The sequence below is a fragment of the Accipiter gentilis genome, chromosome 22, assembly GCF_929443795.1.
Source record: "Accipiter gentilis chromosome 22, bAccGen1.1, whole genome shotgun sequence".
Classification (NCBI taxonomy): Eukaryota; Metazoa; Chordata; class Aves; order Accipitriformes; family Accipitridae; genus Astur; species Astur gentilis.
Window position 1 is genome coordinate 26,751,047 of NC_064901.1, and position 16,653 is coordinate 26,767,699.

Consider the following 16,653-nt stretch of genomic DNA (forward strand, 5'->3'; position numbering starts at 1 on the left):
ATTGCAACTGGGCCAAGTTATATTGTTCTAGTAGTATAGTACAGTATTTATATATATTAGTTATACATTGTACTGCATCACCAGATTTTTAAAGGATGTTGATGAAACAACTGGGGTTGATATCTTAGAGTAGCAGTGAGCTACACAAAACTTTTGCTAATAAGATTACATATAGTTGAAGGAATAGATCCACATTATATAGCATCTCAAATAATGGTTATCATATGCTTGTGTTCAGTGGCTGTATTTGATCATCTGCAAGAGCAGATGATGACAGTGTTAAATTCACTGTTGGCAGTGCTTAGTATAGCACATCAGTCAATAACTAGTAAACTTAGTACACTCACAGGAACAGAAACTGATATATGTGAATTTTCAGTTACTAGCTTTATAGTACAATTTGATCATTTACGTCTCAATTGCTTCAACTGATGGAAGAGAAAAGCCGCTCTTTTATTCTACACTATGCTTTGGTTTCTTCCCTTCATCACCAGTGTCATCTTGTCATAGTTCAAAAGTGGGGTGAGTAGATATTTTAGACAAAAACTTTTAGATATCAATGCCATATTAACAAAAACTGAAAAAAAACCAGATTCAATAATGACTTGCAAGAGGGGAGTGAACACAGCTCCCAGATAAGTGAAAAATACAACAGACATTATTATTTTTCTATTTAAGGATTCACTGTTTCCTACAGATAAAACCCTGACAGATAGCCTGTTAAAGCCTTGTGACTGCATGACACAAAACACAAAACATAGGAGACAGTTACTGAATTAATCTACTACAGGTCTTGACACACAACCCAAATAGGAGAGAAAACAAACCTCCAGGAACAGGTCTGAAGAACAGAATAATTTAAAAATATATATATAATATAACATCAGAATTGCTCAGGTTTATTCACAGAACCTCTGTTATGGCCTCAGAATGCAAAATTGTTAGTAAAAAAATCCTAAAACTAAATTTTAGTAAACCCTGATAATTTACTAAAATGTGACCTGTAATATTACCTGTATGAGAAGATTCCTTTTCATTATCATTTTCACCTGCAACAGTAAATTCGTGTTGTTCAGTACTCCCTGTGGTATTTGCAGGATTTTGCTCTTGACTTATCCATCCAGAATGAACACTGTGTAATAGCGGATGTTGGGTTGGTCCTTGATGTTTTTCATTTTCACTTGTAACTAGTGCTGATAAGATGATGATTGAATCAATAATGATCGAAACACCCAACACCAGTCATATTCTCATCTTCATGGTCTACAGAGCAAGAGTGCTTGGCTTTTGTATTTTGGCTTTTTGTTTTCATTGTTATATTTGATGTGAAATGAAAGATGAAAGAGGACAAAAGTCCTCTGGAAACCCTATCACACAAAAGCATCACAAGGATCGGAAGAAGATTTAAGTGTGCTAGAAAGTATCCAAATGACCAATTGCAAAGAAAAGCTATAGGAGAAGCAGTGGAAGAACACATCGAAACAACAGCTTGCATCTCTACTTCACATTTATTAATACTAACTTAACTGTTGAGTCTGTATTCTGGGGTTTTGAAAGTGAAAAAGATGGTGAACTTTCTCTTTTGAGTTAGTATCTCAACTAGACAATTACAAGGCTGGCTCCAAGGAAATTGTCCTTTCTTCTGGGACTGGATGAATGAAATAGGGAGGTTCATAAATTCAAAGTTGAAAAGTATACTTGGTTTGAACTCAGTAATAATTAAAGCTTTTTCTGACAAAATAAATTTTTTGCTCACTCTTTAATTTGCTGTTGTTTACATAGCAGAAGATACAGTCGGAAATCACCTGAACTACCACCACCATAAGAGATTTTTCTAATGAATATTAAAAGGCTTAGAAAAGATATACCAGGGAAAAAAGTAATATCTATAACACTAAGATGAGCATTAGAACTCAGTTTGAAATATATTTGCCTTAGGTATCAAATGTTTCCATGAATGTTATATTAAAGGTAAAGCAAATGTCCTTAATCAGAGTGTGCAAAGAATAAGCTAGACCTGTTACATATGCCATAAGTTACCAGCTAGAGAAACCTATGATATTTCCCCAAAAGAGCAAAACTGGAGAAATATTTATCTTCACATCCAGGCAATGAATTGTTCATACAGAGGGCACTCATGCAAATGTAATTCATTATTTTTGTAACGAAACCCATTACATATAGATTATCTTGTAAAAAAAAAAGTTAAAATTAACTAATGTATGAATACAACTGATCTAACAATACTTCAGAACTAAAAGAAAGTTATCACAAAAATTATTTCTGGGTGATTATATTACCTGTTCTCATGCCAATTGTATAAACTTTCACTGTTCAAAATGACAGGTATCTAGCTATTGGAGGCAGATCATATAAAACCAAAGAAATACCACAGGATGTAGAAAATGCTTGTTTTTACAGAGGTATAAGAAGGTTTTCCACAAGTCCCAGTGAAATGTATTTCTTTTCAGTATAATCTAATTTTATGAAATCACAAGGCTGGCCCCCAATCCAGCTGTATATAGCTGTGCCTCCAGCTATTCAGTTTTGCACCTCTCCTTAACAGGGTAAAGTTGTGCATTATAGCCAAAACATCCTGAAAATGAAGCTCATATCCAGCTATGCTTTTCAAAAAAATTTAACTGGAAACTATTTAGGTACACAACAAAAATAGCTGGAGAATACAGTCTGTGAGCCTTTGCCTGCAGAGGTTTTTAGGCTTGAAGAACATGAGCACACTTTCAGTATCGCAGTTGGCTACTGGCACTAACATTGGTAGCAAAATGTTCACATTCATCTGGAGTAGTATATTGTCCTTTGTAGCACAGTTTCATGTATTTGAATCACTAGCTCCCTTTTTTGACTTTTATCTTCAGATTTCGCAATAGAAATTTTGAAGTGGAAAAAAGGGAATTTTTTTTCTCACCAAGGTGGGTCACCAAATGTTACAATCTACTCAGTTTTATTACACTACTGGCAGTACAAGTTTAAAAAACCCAGAGACATGAGGAAAAGTGGCAAGTAATAAAGATTAGATGCAAGAGGTAGACTTGGAATGACAGATGGATATTATAGATGCCAACTCTGAGGGCTCTAGTACAAATAATACAAAGGTATTATACTGAACTGAGGCTAATGGTATGGGAATTACAACCAGCTGTGCCAAAACACTGTTATACTTCACTGAATTATGTCACAAATCTCAATATTATCTGAAATGCTTAATTGCTTTACCCCTGCCGGCAGAGCTAGGATACTGCTCCTCTTCATCCGTATACGTGGGGTTCCGATGACCGTGTGTGGAGATTTCCAGAAGTGTTTCATGTTGCAAGTCCACAGCTGTTAGGACAATGGAGGATTCAATGCTGACCATGCTCTACATCTGCCACTATTACTCTACTGTTAGTGTGTGCCATAGAGGTGATGGAAAATGGAAATTCATGCATAGCTTAACTGTAGTGTCTCTACTCTTCTTATCAAATTCCTTTACATCAAACCAGTTGTTCTTTTCTTTGCATTGGGCAGATGCAAAATGTCCCAAGAAGAATGGGAAAAACAAGCAATAGAAGAATAATGTATAGCAGAAGTTGCACAAAACCATTACAGCAGTTACAGACGTTTAAACTCAAGTTTGAAGAATAATGCTGGACCTAAAGAATATGGTAGATGTCTGCGTACATGTAAAACATGCTTTCTAAATACTCAGATTCATATTAGAATATCCACCACCAAGCTTAAAAGCTATGGTCAGCAAAAAAACGAACGCACCTTGACAGCCACCAGGAAGCCAATATTAGTCAATAAAGTTATAATACAATTGAACAGATAAAATAAAAGTTCCACAAGAGTCTATGATCAGAGACTGTATACATGTACCCATGGAGCATGCAGATACCACTAGGCCATTAAAGGTAGTTGGAATGCAATATGCCATGTGGAATAAGTCACCAATGAAGAACCTCAAAGATAAATACATTAACACCGAAAATACCCAAAAATTAGGCAAAAGAATAAAAAATCCCAAAGCAAGATGACTTGCTCATTTTGTATTTTCTTCTAAAAGTGAATATCCTAATATGTGGTGGTTTTCTGGTATTGAGACAAAATTATTTTAGATATGGATTACTTTTTTAGTTAAAAAAGACCTATCAGATGATCACTGTGGAAATATTCCTATCAGGAAAATAAGTCTATGTATTAAAATATCTTAGTTGTGGTATCAGATCATGCTTAAACATCTGAGGTCACAAAACAAATGAGATGATGTCAGAACAGTGCATGGGAAGAGTGCAGAAGGTAGCAAATATGGGACTGTTTTGTTAACACTTCCCAATGAAAAGGGCACTTGCAATTTGGCCTCCCCAAATTGTGCCTGAACATATTCCACAGGCAGGAAGTCTACATTGTCTAGAGATAAAATATAAATAAGATGAAGTGGAATTATTTTAACACTTTTTTCTACAAAAAAGAAAAAAATAGAAAAAAATATGAACATTTATTTTTCTTGGAAAATCATGAGTGAATGCATGCATTCAAATAGGCATGAAAATGAGAACTTAAAATTAAGCAGTGATAGAAGAGATATTCATTCTATCGATATGGACCTCTCATGATTTTTCCAATCACAAAAGAGACATTTCTGAAGGAAGAGTTGATGAGAAGAGCAACCAATTTTCACACAATATATGTGTGGCAAAGGAGGAGGAACATTGGGTAGGACAGGAAGAAGAAGAAGAAAGAAACCATCCAAAGAGAAAGGAAGTTCCTTACTAGTACTTGGAGCATACGCGTCTTTGGCCACACTCCTGTCCCAGCCTGGAAACACTGTTGGGTAAGTCACCTCCTCTGAAGAGTCTTCGTCATCCGAACCATTGCCACTTGAGGTCACATCTGCTGTGATGATGTTAAATCTGCCATGAAGCCCCAACCCACAAGGTCGTCTGCTGACAGCAGTTATGCTTCCCTCTCTCCCCTACGTGCAGCCTTACAACCACAGAGAAGAGTGCACAGCACCCTGCGTCCCATGGTCCATATCTCCTCCTGGTTCTTCCACCCACAAGGGATTCATCGCTCTGCCACGACCCTGCTGAAGCTGCCCAACGGGGCTCTTAGCTACATTTCCATGCCCTATGCATGCTCGCAGCACTAACCGTACCTGTCCTCTCCTAGCAGAGTGAGCACAGTGTACTGGCTTGAAAACACTTTCTTCCTTTCTCCCACAAGTCCTTCTCACTGGAATAGTCTACTTCTAATTGCCTCCAAACAGGAAAAAAGAAAAACCCAAGTACATCCTTTATAAAATGACTCACATACTCATCCCTTTCCGACACGCAGAATAGCTCCGCAGCACATGAACAATGCGGACTGCTGCTCTATCACTACCAAATGTACAGTCAGTGAGAGATAGCCCAGTACTTTGCTTGTCCTGCTTCAAACATGCCGTAACAAAAAGCAGTGGCACAGACCACGCGTTCAACCTCCCTCCACTTAATGCTTCTGAAGGTTGCTGCCCTGGTGCCCTGGTTATTAGCCCCTAACCAAAGCGCCCTCTTAGCAGGACATTCTTTACCCTTGGTTGCTTGCGTGGGTTCTTGCGTCTTCTGTCCAGGGTTTGACCACCACCAGTGGTCTGAGAACGGATTCCACCAAGCTTGGGTGGTGGCTTTCTCCAGGTTGTCATGATGAGGCCCTGGAGCTGATAGGACATGGTTCGTTCAACCAAGATCTTGTTATTATTTCTCAAGAAGCACTTTTCCTCCAGCAAAGTCAAGTCCACCACCACCATCACCCTGAGCATGCTCATGCCACTGAGATGGATGTGAGTGCAAGGCGAATGTATGAACCCATGGTATCATTACATTCTTCAGACAGCCAGATGCAAGCACTAGTGGCAGTCCCAAGAAAGAACATGGTCCCTTGAGAGGAGTCATCAAAAAGCCCTATGAGTCTTTGCTAGCCCTTTACATTCAACAAGGTTAATGAGTTCCTCACAGGCTTTGCCAGCAGCTCACAGGCTTTGCCAATGGCAGAGAGCAGATAGCCTTACATAGGCCCCAGAATGAGGAACATACACCAAGATGACATAAGATCAAAATCAGTTATAAAAGGTGAAAGAAATATCCACGACGGGTAAAAGGGACACCCAGAGATAAGCACACCCATTAGTTTAGCCTTCTTTTCTACTGATAAACCCATGAAGCCAACACTTCCAAGGACCTGGGCTCAGAGCTACATCCATGCCCCTCGGAAGACACATGCATTCCCCTTGTCCTGATGCTGTCAGCAAAATCCACACCAGGAACACTTTCCGGTTAGGCGTCAGCATAGCATGGAGAGAGAGGTGCAGCTTTACTCCTATCACATTACCAATGCACAATATTTTCTCAGAATATAGCATTTCAAATAGTAATGTTCTGTAGGTTTTTGACAGGCATTTAAGGATGGGGAGAGATTTTTATTTAGAAAAATTACAGAATCTACAGCCTTTTTGCCCACTGTGCTAGGCAAGACAAATAGACATTGGCATGCAAACAGAAATAGTTGTGCCACTTCTATAGAGGCTGGAAACTCCCTCCAAAGAGGAATTATTCCTTGAGACACAACATGCCATGGGCGAAGCCCACAAGTCAGATATGAATGGAGACAAGACATCAATTCTAGAAGCAATGGAAGATGGTGCTTCTAAGGATACAGATGGACGTCACAAGATCTAAACATTTTTTTCCTGTGACATAGGAGATATGTTTGAAACAGGAGCTGATTGGGAGAGAATCCAATTTTCACACAATATATGTGTGGCAAAGGAGGAGGAACATTGGGTAGGACAGGAAGAAGAAGAAGAAAGAAACCATCCAAAGAGAAAGGAAGTTCCTTACTAGTACTTGGAGCATACGCGTCTTTGGCCACACTCCTGTCCCAGCCTGGAAACACTGTTGGGTAAGTCACCTCCTCTGAAGAGTCTTCGTCATCCGAACCATTGCCACTTGAGGTCACATCTGCTGTGATGATGTTAAATCTGCCATGAAGCCCCAACCCACAAGGTCGTCTGCTGACAGCAGTTATGCTTCCCTCTCTCCCCTACGTGCAGCCTTACAACCACAGAGAAGAGTGCACAGCACCCTGCATCCCATGGTCCATATCTCCTCCTGGTTCTTCCACCCACAAGGGATTCATCGCTCTGCCACGGCCCTGCTGAAGCTGCCCAACAGGGCTCTTAGCTACATTTCCATGCCCTATGCATGCTCGCAGCACTAACCGTACCTGTCCTCTCCTAGCAGAGTGAGCACAGTGTACTGGCTTGAAAACACTTTCTTCCTTTCTCCCACAAGTCCTTCTCACTGGAATAGTCTACTTCTAATTGCCTCCAAACAGGAAAAAAGAAAAACCCAAGTACATCCTTTATAAAATGACTCACATACTCATCCCTTTCCGACACGCAGAATAGCTCCGCAGCACATGAACAATGCGGACTGCTGCTCTATCACTACCAAATGTACAGTCAGTGAGAGATAGCCCAGTACTTTGCTTGTCCTGCTTCAAACATGCCGTAACAAAAAGCAGTGGCACAGACCACGCGTTCAACCTCCCTCCACTTAATGCTTCTGAAGGTTGCTGCCCTGGTGCCCTGGTTATTAGCCCCTAACCAAAGCGCCCTCTTAGCAGGACATTCTTTACCCTTGGTTGCTTGCGTGGGTTCTTGCGTCTTCTGTCCAGGGTTTGACCACCACCAGTGGTCTGAGAACGGATTCCACCAAGCTTGGGTGGTGGCTTTCTCCAGGTTGTCATGATGAGGCCCTGGAGCTGATAGGACATGGTTCGTTCAACCAAGATCTTGTTATTATTTCTCAAGAAGCACTTTTCCTCCAGCAAAGTCAAGTCCACCACCACCATCACCCTGAGCATGCTCATGCCACTGAGATGGATGTGAGTGCAAGGCGAATGTATGAACCCATGGTATCATTACATTCTTCAGACAGCAAAAATATCCAATGCTTTTAGTGTAAGTGAAATTTGAAACATTCTGCTAAAGTGTCAGAGTGTGTTACCAGCTCTGTAAGTCCAGTAAAGTCAATGAATTCTGCATAGCATTTTTAGTTGTGACAGATCAACATATGTACCATATGTGAAATAGGCCCAGTATTTTGACAAAAAGCATTCAAAGCTAACAGAAGCATGCACACCATAGAAATTGAAATCCCTCAGGCAAGTTAGGTGATAGATTAACCTTTCTCTCTGCTAAGGTATTCATCAATAAACTGAGAAACAGTGTTTGCAAGAAGACCTGAGGCTCAAGTCGTACACATATTCACCAAAAGAAATCAAAATCTACTTCAAAATGTTACTCTGGAAAAATTTTATTCTGGCAATTCCTCACAAGCAATATTTTTATCAGCATTTAGACCATCTTCTATATCTTGAAGATGAAGATATCATGTACTCTTATGCATTCAGAAAAAAATCCTTAAATAATTAATTCAGAAAAATACCTTCAAGACTAACAATAAAGACACCAGTTTTGATCATTTTTTGTGCAATATATGAAAGCACTGGAAAATGCAAGACCTAGGAATCGAAGTTCTAAAGATCAAACATGGTAAACTGATATTCTTTAGTCTGCAGTAGTTACGTTTTGCTGACCTGTAATCTGCAAAGTGTACAAAATGTATGGACTTAAACTCAGAACTGCACTTTTTCAAGGTGTAGCTATTTTGGTGTCCTGGTTTCAGCTGGGATAGAGTTAATTGTCTTCCTAGTTGCTGGTGCAGTGCTATGGTTTGAGTTCAGTATGAGAAGAATGTTGATAACACACTGATGTTTTCAGTTGTTGCTAAGTAGTGTTTAGTCTAAAGTCAAGGATTTTTCAGCTTTTCAAGCCCAGCCAGTGGCAAAGCTGGAGGGGGACAAGAAGTTGGCACAGGACACAGCCAGGGCAGCTGACCCAAACTGGCCAATGGGGTATTCCACACTGTGTGATGTCATGCCCAGTACATAAACTGGGGGGAGTGGGGGTGGGGGGATCACCACTCAGGGACTAACTGGGTATCGATCGGCAGGTGGTGAGCAATTGCCCTGCACATCATTTGTATATTCCAATACTTTTATTATTACCATTGTCATTTTATTAGTGTTATCATTATCATTATTAGTTTATTCTTTTCTGTTCTATTAAACCTTTCTTATCTCAACTCATGAGTTTTACTTTTTTCCCCCTATTCTCTCCCCCATCCCACTGGGTATCAGGGGGAGTGAGTAAGCAGCTGCGTGGTACTTAGTTGCTGGCTGGGGTTAAACCACAAAATTTGGCCGCAAAACCTGATAGATTTTTCCCTTCTGAGAAGCTGTCCTTGTCTGAAAAAATATTGCCTCTTCTTGTAGTCAGTAATTGCTCCTTAAACTTAGTAGTACTAATACTGTTCTGGCACTGGTGTCAGAAAATGTGAAACCTGGACATTCAAAATCTGATCTCTGAGCAACAGACCATCAAAACCCAGGTGGTGCCAGATTTGGAGCAGAACTGTGAGCAAAATGATAATGCCAAAACATTGGTTAACAAGAAAATAACTGAATAACTAAATAATTGCCATCTGACTTGCTGTAATTGGCAAAATTTGCACCTCTACCTGCTTTCCACAACAAGCCTTAGGAGCTCATTTTCTTAATTGATGAATATGTATTCATGGCTTCCTTCCACATGCAAAATACCAATGCAGATGCTTTCCTGTGAGATTAGCCGAAGTATGGACATAAGACTTTTTTATTGGTGAGATGTTTTGCAGGGAATGCTCCAAACCAAATAAAAGGAAAAACCACCAGAGCATAAAAATGTCTATTCTATATGGAAGAACAAAATCAGTCGCAGTTACTGTTTGAGGAATTAGCTCTGATAACTTAGGGAAGTATCTCATTGATCAGGAACAGAATTTTATGACATCTGATCCATGACACATCTACACATGAATTATAACTTGTTAATAACAAAGAGAAAATCTTGTTCCAGCCAGAAGAGAAAATCAACGGCAAAGTGCTGGACCATGAACTTGATGGAGAACATCACCAATAATGTCCAAAGCCAGAGCAACAATGAAACAGGATCATCTGAAGAACAAGGAGCTGTGGCAATTGCTCACTTCAAACCCATAATAAAGAAGTGTTTTGATCAAGCTAGACACCTTTTCACCAAACTTTAAGTTTACAAATGCTGGGTAGTATAGATGGAGAGCCAACAGTTTTGTTTCCCATTTTCACACACTATAGAATTAGACAGCTATATTTTTAGCCATCTATCTGAAGATATACATGAATAGTTTTCTCTACTTATTTCTTAATTTTCTACTTTCTTGCCTGTGGCATTTTTCTCTGGGAAATTAAATTGTGGCCAGGATATTTCAATGAGCCTGCACTGTTGCACAATGTAAATAGCAGACATTGGGGCGTGGCTTTATTTTCTTTTTTGTTTTTCTTTCTTTTCATTTTGTTCTCCACATAACTTTCTCCTATCCTACTGAATATTTGATGAATTCTCATGGAGATGCATAGTTCAACTTCTGAAAGGAGTGCTAAATTACTCATTCATTTGTAATGCAGCAAAATTGAGTGAAATGGGTCTGTTTGGCTTTAAAGTGATGTTGCTGACTAATAGCTAAAGCTACCAGAAAAGCCCAGGTGCAGCACCTTCATAATCTTTTTTTCCAGAGAATCAATGTATCAGCCCTAAACCAATAAGCAATCATTCCAGTGCTATCACTTCTGTGATACACATATATCAGTATTGACATCTTTTATTACATAGCTCTAAAGTTATTTTGATCTTTTAAAATCTTAAATACCTCTAGTTTTCCCTCTGTAAAATAGTCATGCCCATGAGAGAGAACTGTTAGCAACAGCAACGGACATATGTATTTAGGATCAATACATTTGATAATCAAGTAGTGAAAGGAAAAACCGAAAGCACACATGCATACAAAAGCAAATGAATAAGAAGGAAAAATCACCACCAGAGTCAACCAGACAAACTCCCCACTGTTACCAGGTGGAATTTCCCGTCCACGCCTTAGAGGCAGTACTTTGTAGCAAAACCTTTCACTTGAAACAAGCACCGGAAAATTCTCTACTTGATTTCAAGGTTTGGGGGAAAACCAACCAGATATTTCTTTTTTCCATCTACATATTCATAAGGTGTTACTAACCTTCACATCCTCTGAGACAAGATGCTTGGTTGAATGATTTCTGTCTTTTGCTAACTGTGTGAGACATACAATTATTCTTACTCTATCCTGTGATTTCTAAATACAATAACGAGGGCACCATCTCTCCAAGTGACACAGACCATTTAACCATCTATCAGCAACAACAATTAAGCAAATTCCTCACTATCACGGGCTTCCATGGTGCAAAAAAATGTCATCAGGAAGAAACTTTCATTTCTACCCATCCAATCTTTACTGCAACACACCTCTGTAGGTCTCCTCTGTATAATTAAAATTTTCTCCCTTTAGGTTCACTTTATTTTCTGGGGCAAAGATCTTTATCACTCTAAACTTAAGAACCAGAGTGACTATATGTACAGTTCCACTTCAAAACATGTAAGATGACTTTAAAAGTTTTTTTATTTGCTGTAGCTGCTGTTCACTATGTATTTGATAAAAACAACACAAGCAGGGGTTTTTCCTACTCAGTACACCTATTCAAGGACAAAGCACAGAAAATGGCTACTGTTCGGAGCCCTTAAAGCCTGTGGAGCCAACACAGGCCCCAGTTTTTTCTCATGCATTTTGCCAACAACAATGACAAAATTAGTTTTTGCAGTGGACAAGTGGCTTGGCAACTGGAACTGCCACTTAAAGCACTTGTTTTGCTGAGCGAGGCCATGGTTTTGATGTGAATTACCCACATTCACAACCATAAATATACTAGAATCACAGGCACTTTCATCATAAATTGACAAAAATGTCCTTTTCTACCTTGGAAATAAAGTGACTTCAAGTGATAATTGGTTGCGCTAATTGGTGGTGCCTCATAGAGTAAATAGGTGTGAGAAAAAAGCAGTGGGGAAACACAAAACAACAATCATTCTGAACTCACATATAAGCATTGAAGTAAACATACAGTAAATGTTTTTGCTCCCCTTCTTCCAGAGACTGAAGTTTATTTCTGACTTAACCCGTCTGGAAAGTACTGTCTTTCAATGTCTTTCCAAAATTGGCTATCATGTATACTTACCAGAATACCCTGCTGGAAGAAGAAAGCAGTTTTAATGCAATCTGTATTTGATGTAGTTATTATAATACATAAATCTTACTAGTACTCGCAGGATATTGTCCACCATCTTTTTCAGGAGAATCATCAGCTGGCGTCATCGAAGAGATGTCAGGCGATACAGGAGTAACTTCATAATCTGTTTGGTAATGGATGAATCATTACTATTTCATTAGCTGAGTTGCAACCCAGTACTTACAACTACTTCAATTATTCTATACTGCAAGCATCACTCCTTCATTTATTAGTCCAAGAGAGGAGAAAGTTACAGACTAGGTTGTTCACAAAATTCAACCCCAAATAGCCTTACTTTACTAACATAGTAAGGATATCATCAAAACAGATTATTTCAAGAGCAGTATGTATTACAGTGGTAATGAACATTCTGGCAATGATCTGTTTATGTGATACAAGCTCTAATTTTACCTGTATACCATCTGGAGAGGAGTTCTAGAGCAAGGAGTGAGTTATTGGTATTCCCCTCTTAACTGAGTATCCTGGTTTCAGCTGGGATAGAGTTAATTGTCTTCCTAGTTGCTGGTGCAGTGCTATGTTTTGAGTTCAGTATGAGAAGAATCTTGATAACACTGATGTTTTCAGTTGTTGCTGAGTAACGTTTAGTCTAAAGTCAAGGATTTTTCAGCTTCTCATGCCCAGCCAGCGAGAATGCTGTAGGGGCACAAGAAGTTGGCACAGGACACAGCCAGGGCAGCTGACCCAAACTGGCCAACGGGGTATGCCATACCATGGGACGTCATGTCCAGTATATAAAATGGGGGGAGTGGGGGTGGGGGGATCACCGCTCAGGGACTAACTGGGTATCGATCGGCAGGTGGTGAGCAATTGCCCTGCACATCACTTGTATATTCCAATCCTTTTATTATTACTATTGTAATTTTATTAGTGTTACCATTATCATTATTAGTTTATTCTTTTTTGTTCTATTAAACTGTTCTTATCTCAACCCATGAGTTTTACTTTTTTCCCCTTATTCTCTCCCCCCCATCCCACTGGGTATTGGGGAGGAAGTGCGTGAGCGGCTGTGTGGTGTTTAGTTGCTAGCTGAGGTTAAACCATGCCACTGAGATATATTCTGAGATATAGTCCAAAAATCTAAACTCTGCATGTAAGCAGAGTTGATAGGAGTTGTCATGGCAAGCAATTGAAATACATCGCATACACCTTCGGGAATGGCTCTGATCCTAGTTCCTTAGGAAGAGAATGTTAGGATTTACCTAACATTTACCATGATGCTAACTACATGGAAAAACAAGCATAACATGTCATGAGCATACCACCTGTGAAAAGTAATTTTATAATCATAATACTTCTGCTCAATTATTATTTTTTTTTAAATTTCAGTATTGAAGATAATGATGCAAACTACTGGTATCCTTCACTGGTATGTTACTGGTGATTTGATAAAAAGCTTGTAGTCAGAGGTCACACAGTCAACTTTACTGTGCTCGGAGGATGAATTATATTTGTATCCTTTAGGTTCAATGGGATCTAGTCATTCAGACCTCTGGTAATTTCAGCCACACAAGCAAAACGAAAGATGAAATAAAATGCATGCCACTTTCACAAGAAAGCAAGATACAGGCAAGGTACTCTAATTCCCTAATTTGCCACCCTGCAGAATGCCCTAGAAAAGAGTATGGCATTTGTATTTGGTAGGGCTTCATGGGAATAGATTTGGCTTTACCACCTAAAGGAAGAAGACACCAATAACATTTTAATTTGACATTTTTATCTCTCTGTGCATTCTGTAATCTGCTGTAATAAGATGTCCTAAAAATATCCCTGTATTTGTACAAAGAGAAATCAATTGTACTGTAAAATCCTCCTTGTTCTTATTACTTAATGTCAATTCATCCTTTTAGAGAATAGATAAGAGTATGTTATCCTTATCTCTATAAACCCATACCCTCAGCCTCACTAACGTCTGCTGGATATGTTTTTAAGCCTTCACTGAAATAAATATTTTAATAAGAACAAGAGCAAATTCTTAGAACCATCTGTTCTCAACATCCTGGGAAGGTTTATGTGGGAAACTATGCTGATGTGTGGCTGCTTTGTACTCCAGTGCAATCAAAAAAAATCCTTAGAAATTCAGAATGCTTCTGTTTTCTTTCAAAGATATACATTCTCCTTTTACTTCTCCAGGATACAAATTAGAGACAGTGCTTCTCATTCCCTCATGATATCCTTTAACTAACAATGTAATCCTTCACTCAGTTATTCTAAAGTGGCAACCTACTGTCCTTACCAGAATGTTTTCTAGGAATTTCTTTTTCACCCCCTCCAGAAGAATGATCTGGCAGCTGTGAGACTGGAGTAACACTTCCATAATAGGAGGGGCTGGATCTCCTGATGGAGGTATCCATGGGAGTTGTGTCATGTGTTGATCCGCTACCTGCATTTTCATCATCCGCACCTGAGGTCGAGGACTCTCCGCTATGACGCGTGCCATCTGCATTATAACGTGAGCCATCTGCATTGTCAATGACTGTTTGAAAGAGGAAATTAAGCCGCTGATAATATCAAGAAGCTACATAGCTATATTTCAGTAATGCTAAACAGTTTAAGTCCTATAACAAAAAAATAGAAACCGTTGTGGATTAATATCAGTTCATCCATTTTTGCCATCCTATCTCATCTGTTTAGGTCATACATCACTAAGCTATGTCTAATGTATATATGCTAACGTATATATTTGTCAAACATATAGGGCCTACTCTGCATTTTGATCAGACAGTTTGATTCTGAATATAAAATCTTGGCTTCTGTAAAGTCAATCAGAATTTTAGAATTCAGACAAATAATTTATTATAAGAGGTTTTTTCCACTTCCAGCTGCTTTTCTAACCAGCAGCTCAAATTAGATGTAGAAAGGTTGCTGTCTTAAGTAAAGTCCTATATGTCAAAGAAATGTTAGCAGCTCTGAGGTGCTAAAAAATGTCAAATACCTATATAAAAAATGTTTGTTAGCACCTTCTGACAAACCAAGCTCCATAGGATTTAGGGCAAGACAAGGGGCTAATTGCTTTAATTGCTGTTGAACATCTCTTGACTTCTTTTTCTTATGTTTGGCTTGATTTTCAATATTAGCAATTGTTTATGTAAAAAAAGATAACCGGATCATAAAAGTGAAACTAGTGGCAGGACTTTCAAATCAATACAGTACCTATTTCACCCTGATTGTTGAGGAAAGAAGTATCTAGTCTTTCAATTGGCTCACATGCTTTGTCTCTTGTTTCTGTAAAAGAAGGAAAATAGAAAATATTAATTTGAGAAAATTGAGAAAAAAGACTCAAGTATACCCATATTAATTGTACATAATCACAAAGCATCAGCTGCAGATGTGGACAACTGAAAACAAATTTCCAAATCAAACTTTATTCACTGATCTACCTACATTCCCTTTTTGCTTCTTCCCAGGTGGGGCACTTCAAGACTGTTCTGTCAGCTAACGACAAGATTCTCCATTTCCACAACCATTCCAGAAAATGATTGTGATCAGCATCAGTTAAAATAGCCTTATGACCCGCTTTCAATGCATGTCACGGGGGCAGCGGCAGCTTTAATCCCTTTTAGCTGGAGGGACCCCATCCCCTCCATGGAGGGCTCTGCACAAGCAGAGTGTGCCCAGGTCCCCAGGTAACCAGGTCCCCAGGTCCCCAGGTCTCAGGTCCCCAGGTCTCAGGTCCCCAGGTCCCCAGGTCCCCAGGTCCTCAGGTAACCAGGTCCCCAGGTCCCCAGGTCTCAGGTCCCCAGGTCCCCAGGTAACCAGGTCCCCAGGTCCCCAGGTCTCAGGTCCCCAGGTAACCAGGTCCCCAGGTCCCCAGGTCTCAGATCCCCAGGTCCCCAGGTCTCAGGTCCCCAGGTCCCCAGGTCCAGTGAGCACCGCTTGCTCCGGCGGGCTGCAGTGCCACGCTTGGGCCAGTGTGTGAGCCGCCTGCTCCTACTGCCAGAAGGGAATAAGACAATGATATGACCACCAAGAACAAAATAAAAAATGTCACTGCCATTCAAATCATCAATGAATTTTGCCCACAGCTTTCTGCAAGGTCTGGTTCTGCTGTGAACGTAATAATCTACTGAAATTCAAGACACTTGAAATTAGACCAGATTTTATCTTCAAATCCTGCGTCCAACATCTGTCACAAGATTACCTACATTCTCCTAATAATTTAGTAAAATATTTGCAACTATTAAAAAGCTCCAAACCTTAGAAGAAAGCAGTCTGCTTCTGACCCGCATCGCTATCTAACTGCCTAAAGTCCGAACAGAGATTTGCCTGGGAGCAAATACTGGATGAGCCTGCAAAGGGGAGAGCAGCAGCCACATCTGTGGGCCTGGGATGGCCACCCTGGGAGTTGGAGCTGTCGCAGGTGGC

The 16,653-nt window shown here is 39.7% G+C and overlaps 1 protein-coding gene across 4 annotated transcripts in view; it reads right to left on the bottom strand.

Annotated features, from left to right (window-relative positions):
• CD44 (CD44 molecule (Indian blood group)) overlaps nucleotides 1-16,653 on the bottom strand; it is a 64,052-nt gene that overhangs the window by 20,738 nt on the left and 26,661 nt on the right. For 3 of the 4 annotated variants that reach the window (XM_049825397.1, XM_049825398.1, XM_049825401.1), the window contains exons 4-8: nucleotides 15,442-15,513; nucleotides 14,525-14,764; nucleotides 12,299-12,394; nucleotides 3,235-3,339; nucleotides 1,014-1,193 (exon numbers count right to left, since the gene is read on the bottom strand). In XM_049825397.1, coding sequence (XP_049681354.1) covers nucleotides 1,014-1,193; nucleotides 3,235-3,339; nucleotides 12,299-12,394; nucleotides 14,525-14,764; nucleotides 15,442-15,513 — 693 coding nt within the window. The remainder of the gene's footprint in view (nucleotides 1-1,013; nucleotides 1,194-3,234; nucleotides 3,340-12,298; nucleotides 12,395-14,524; nucleotides 14,765-15,441; nucleotides 15,514-16,653) is intronic. The other variant, XM_049825399.1, reaches the window with a different exon arrangement.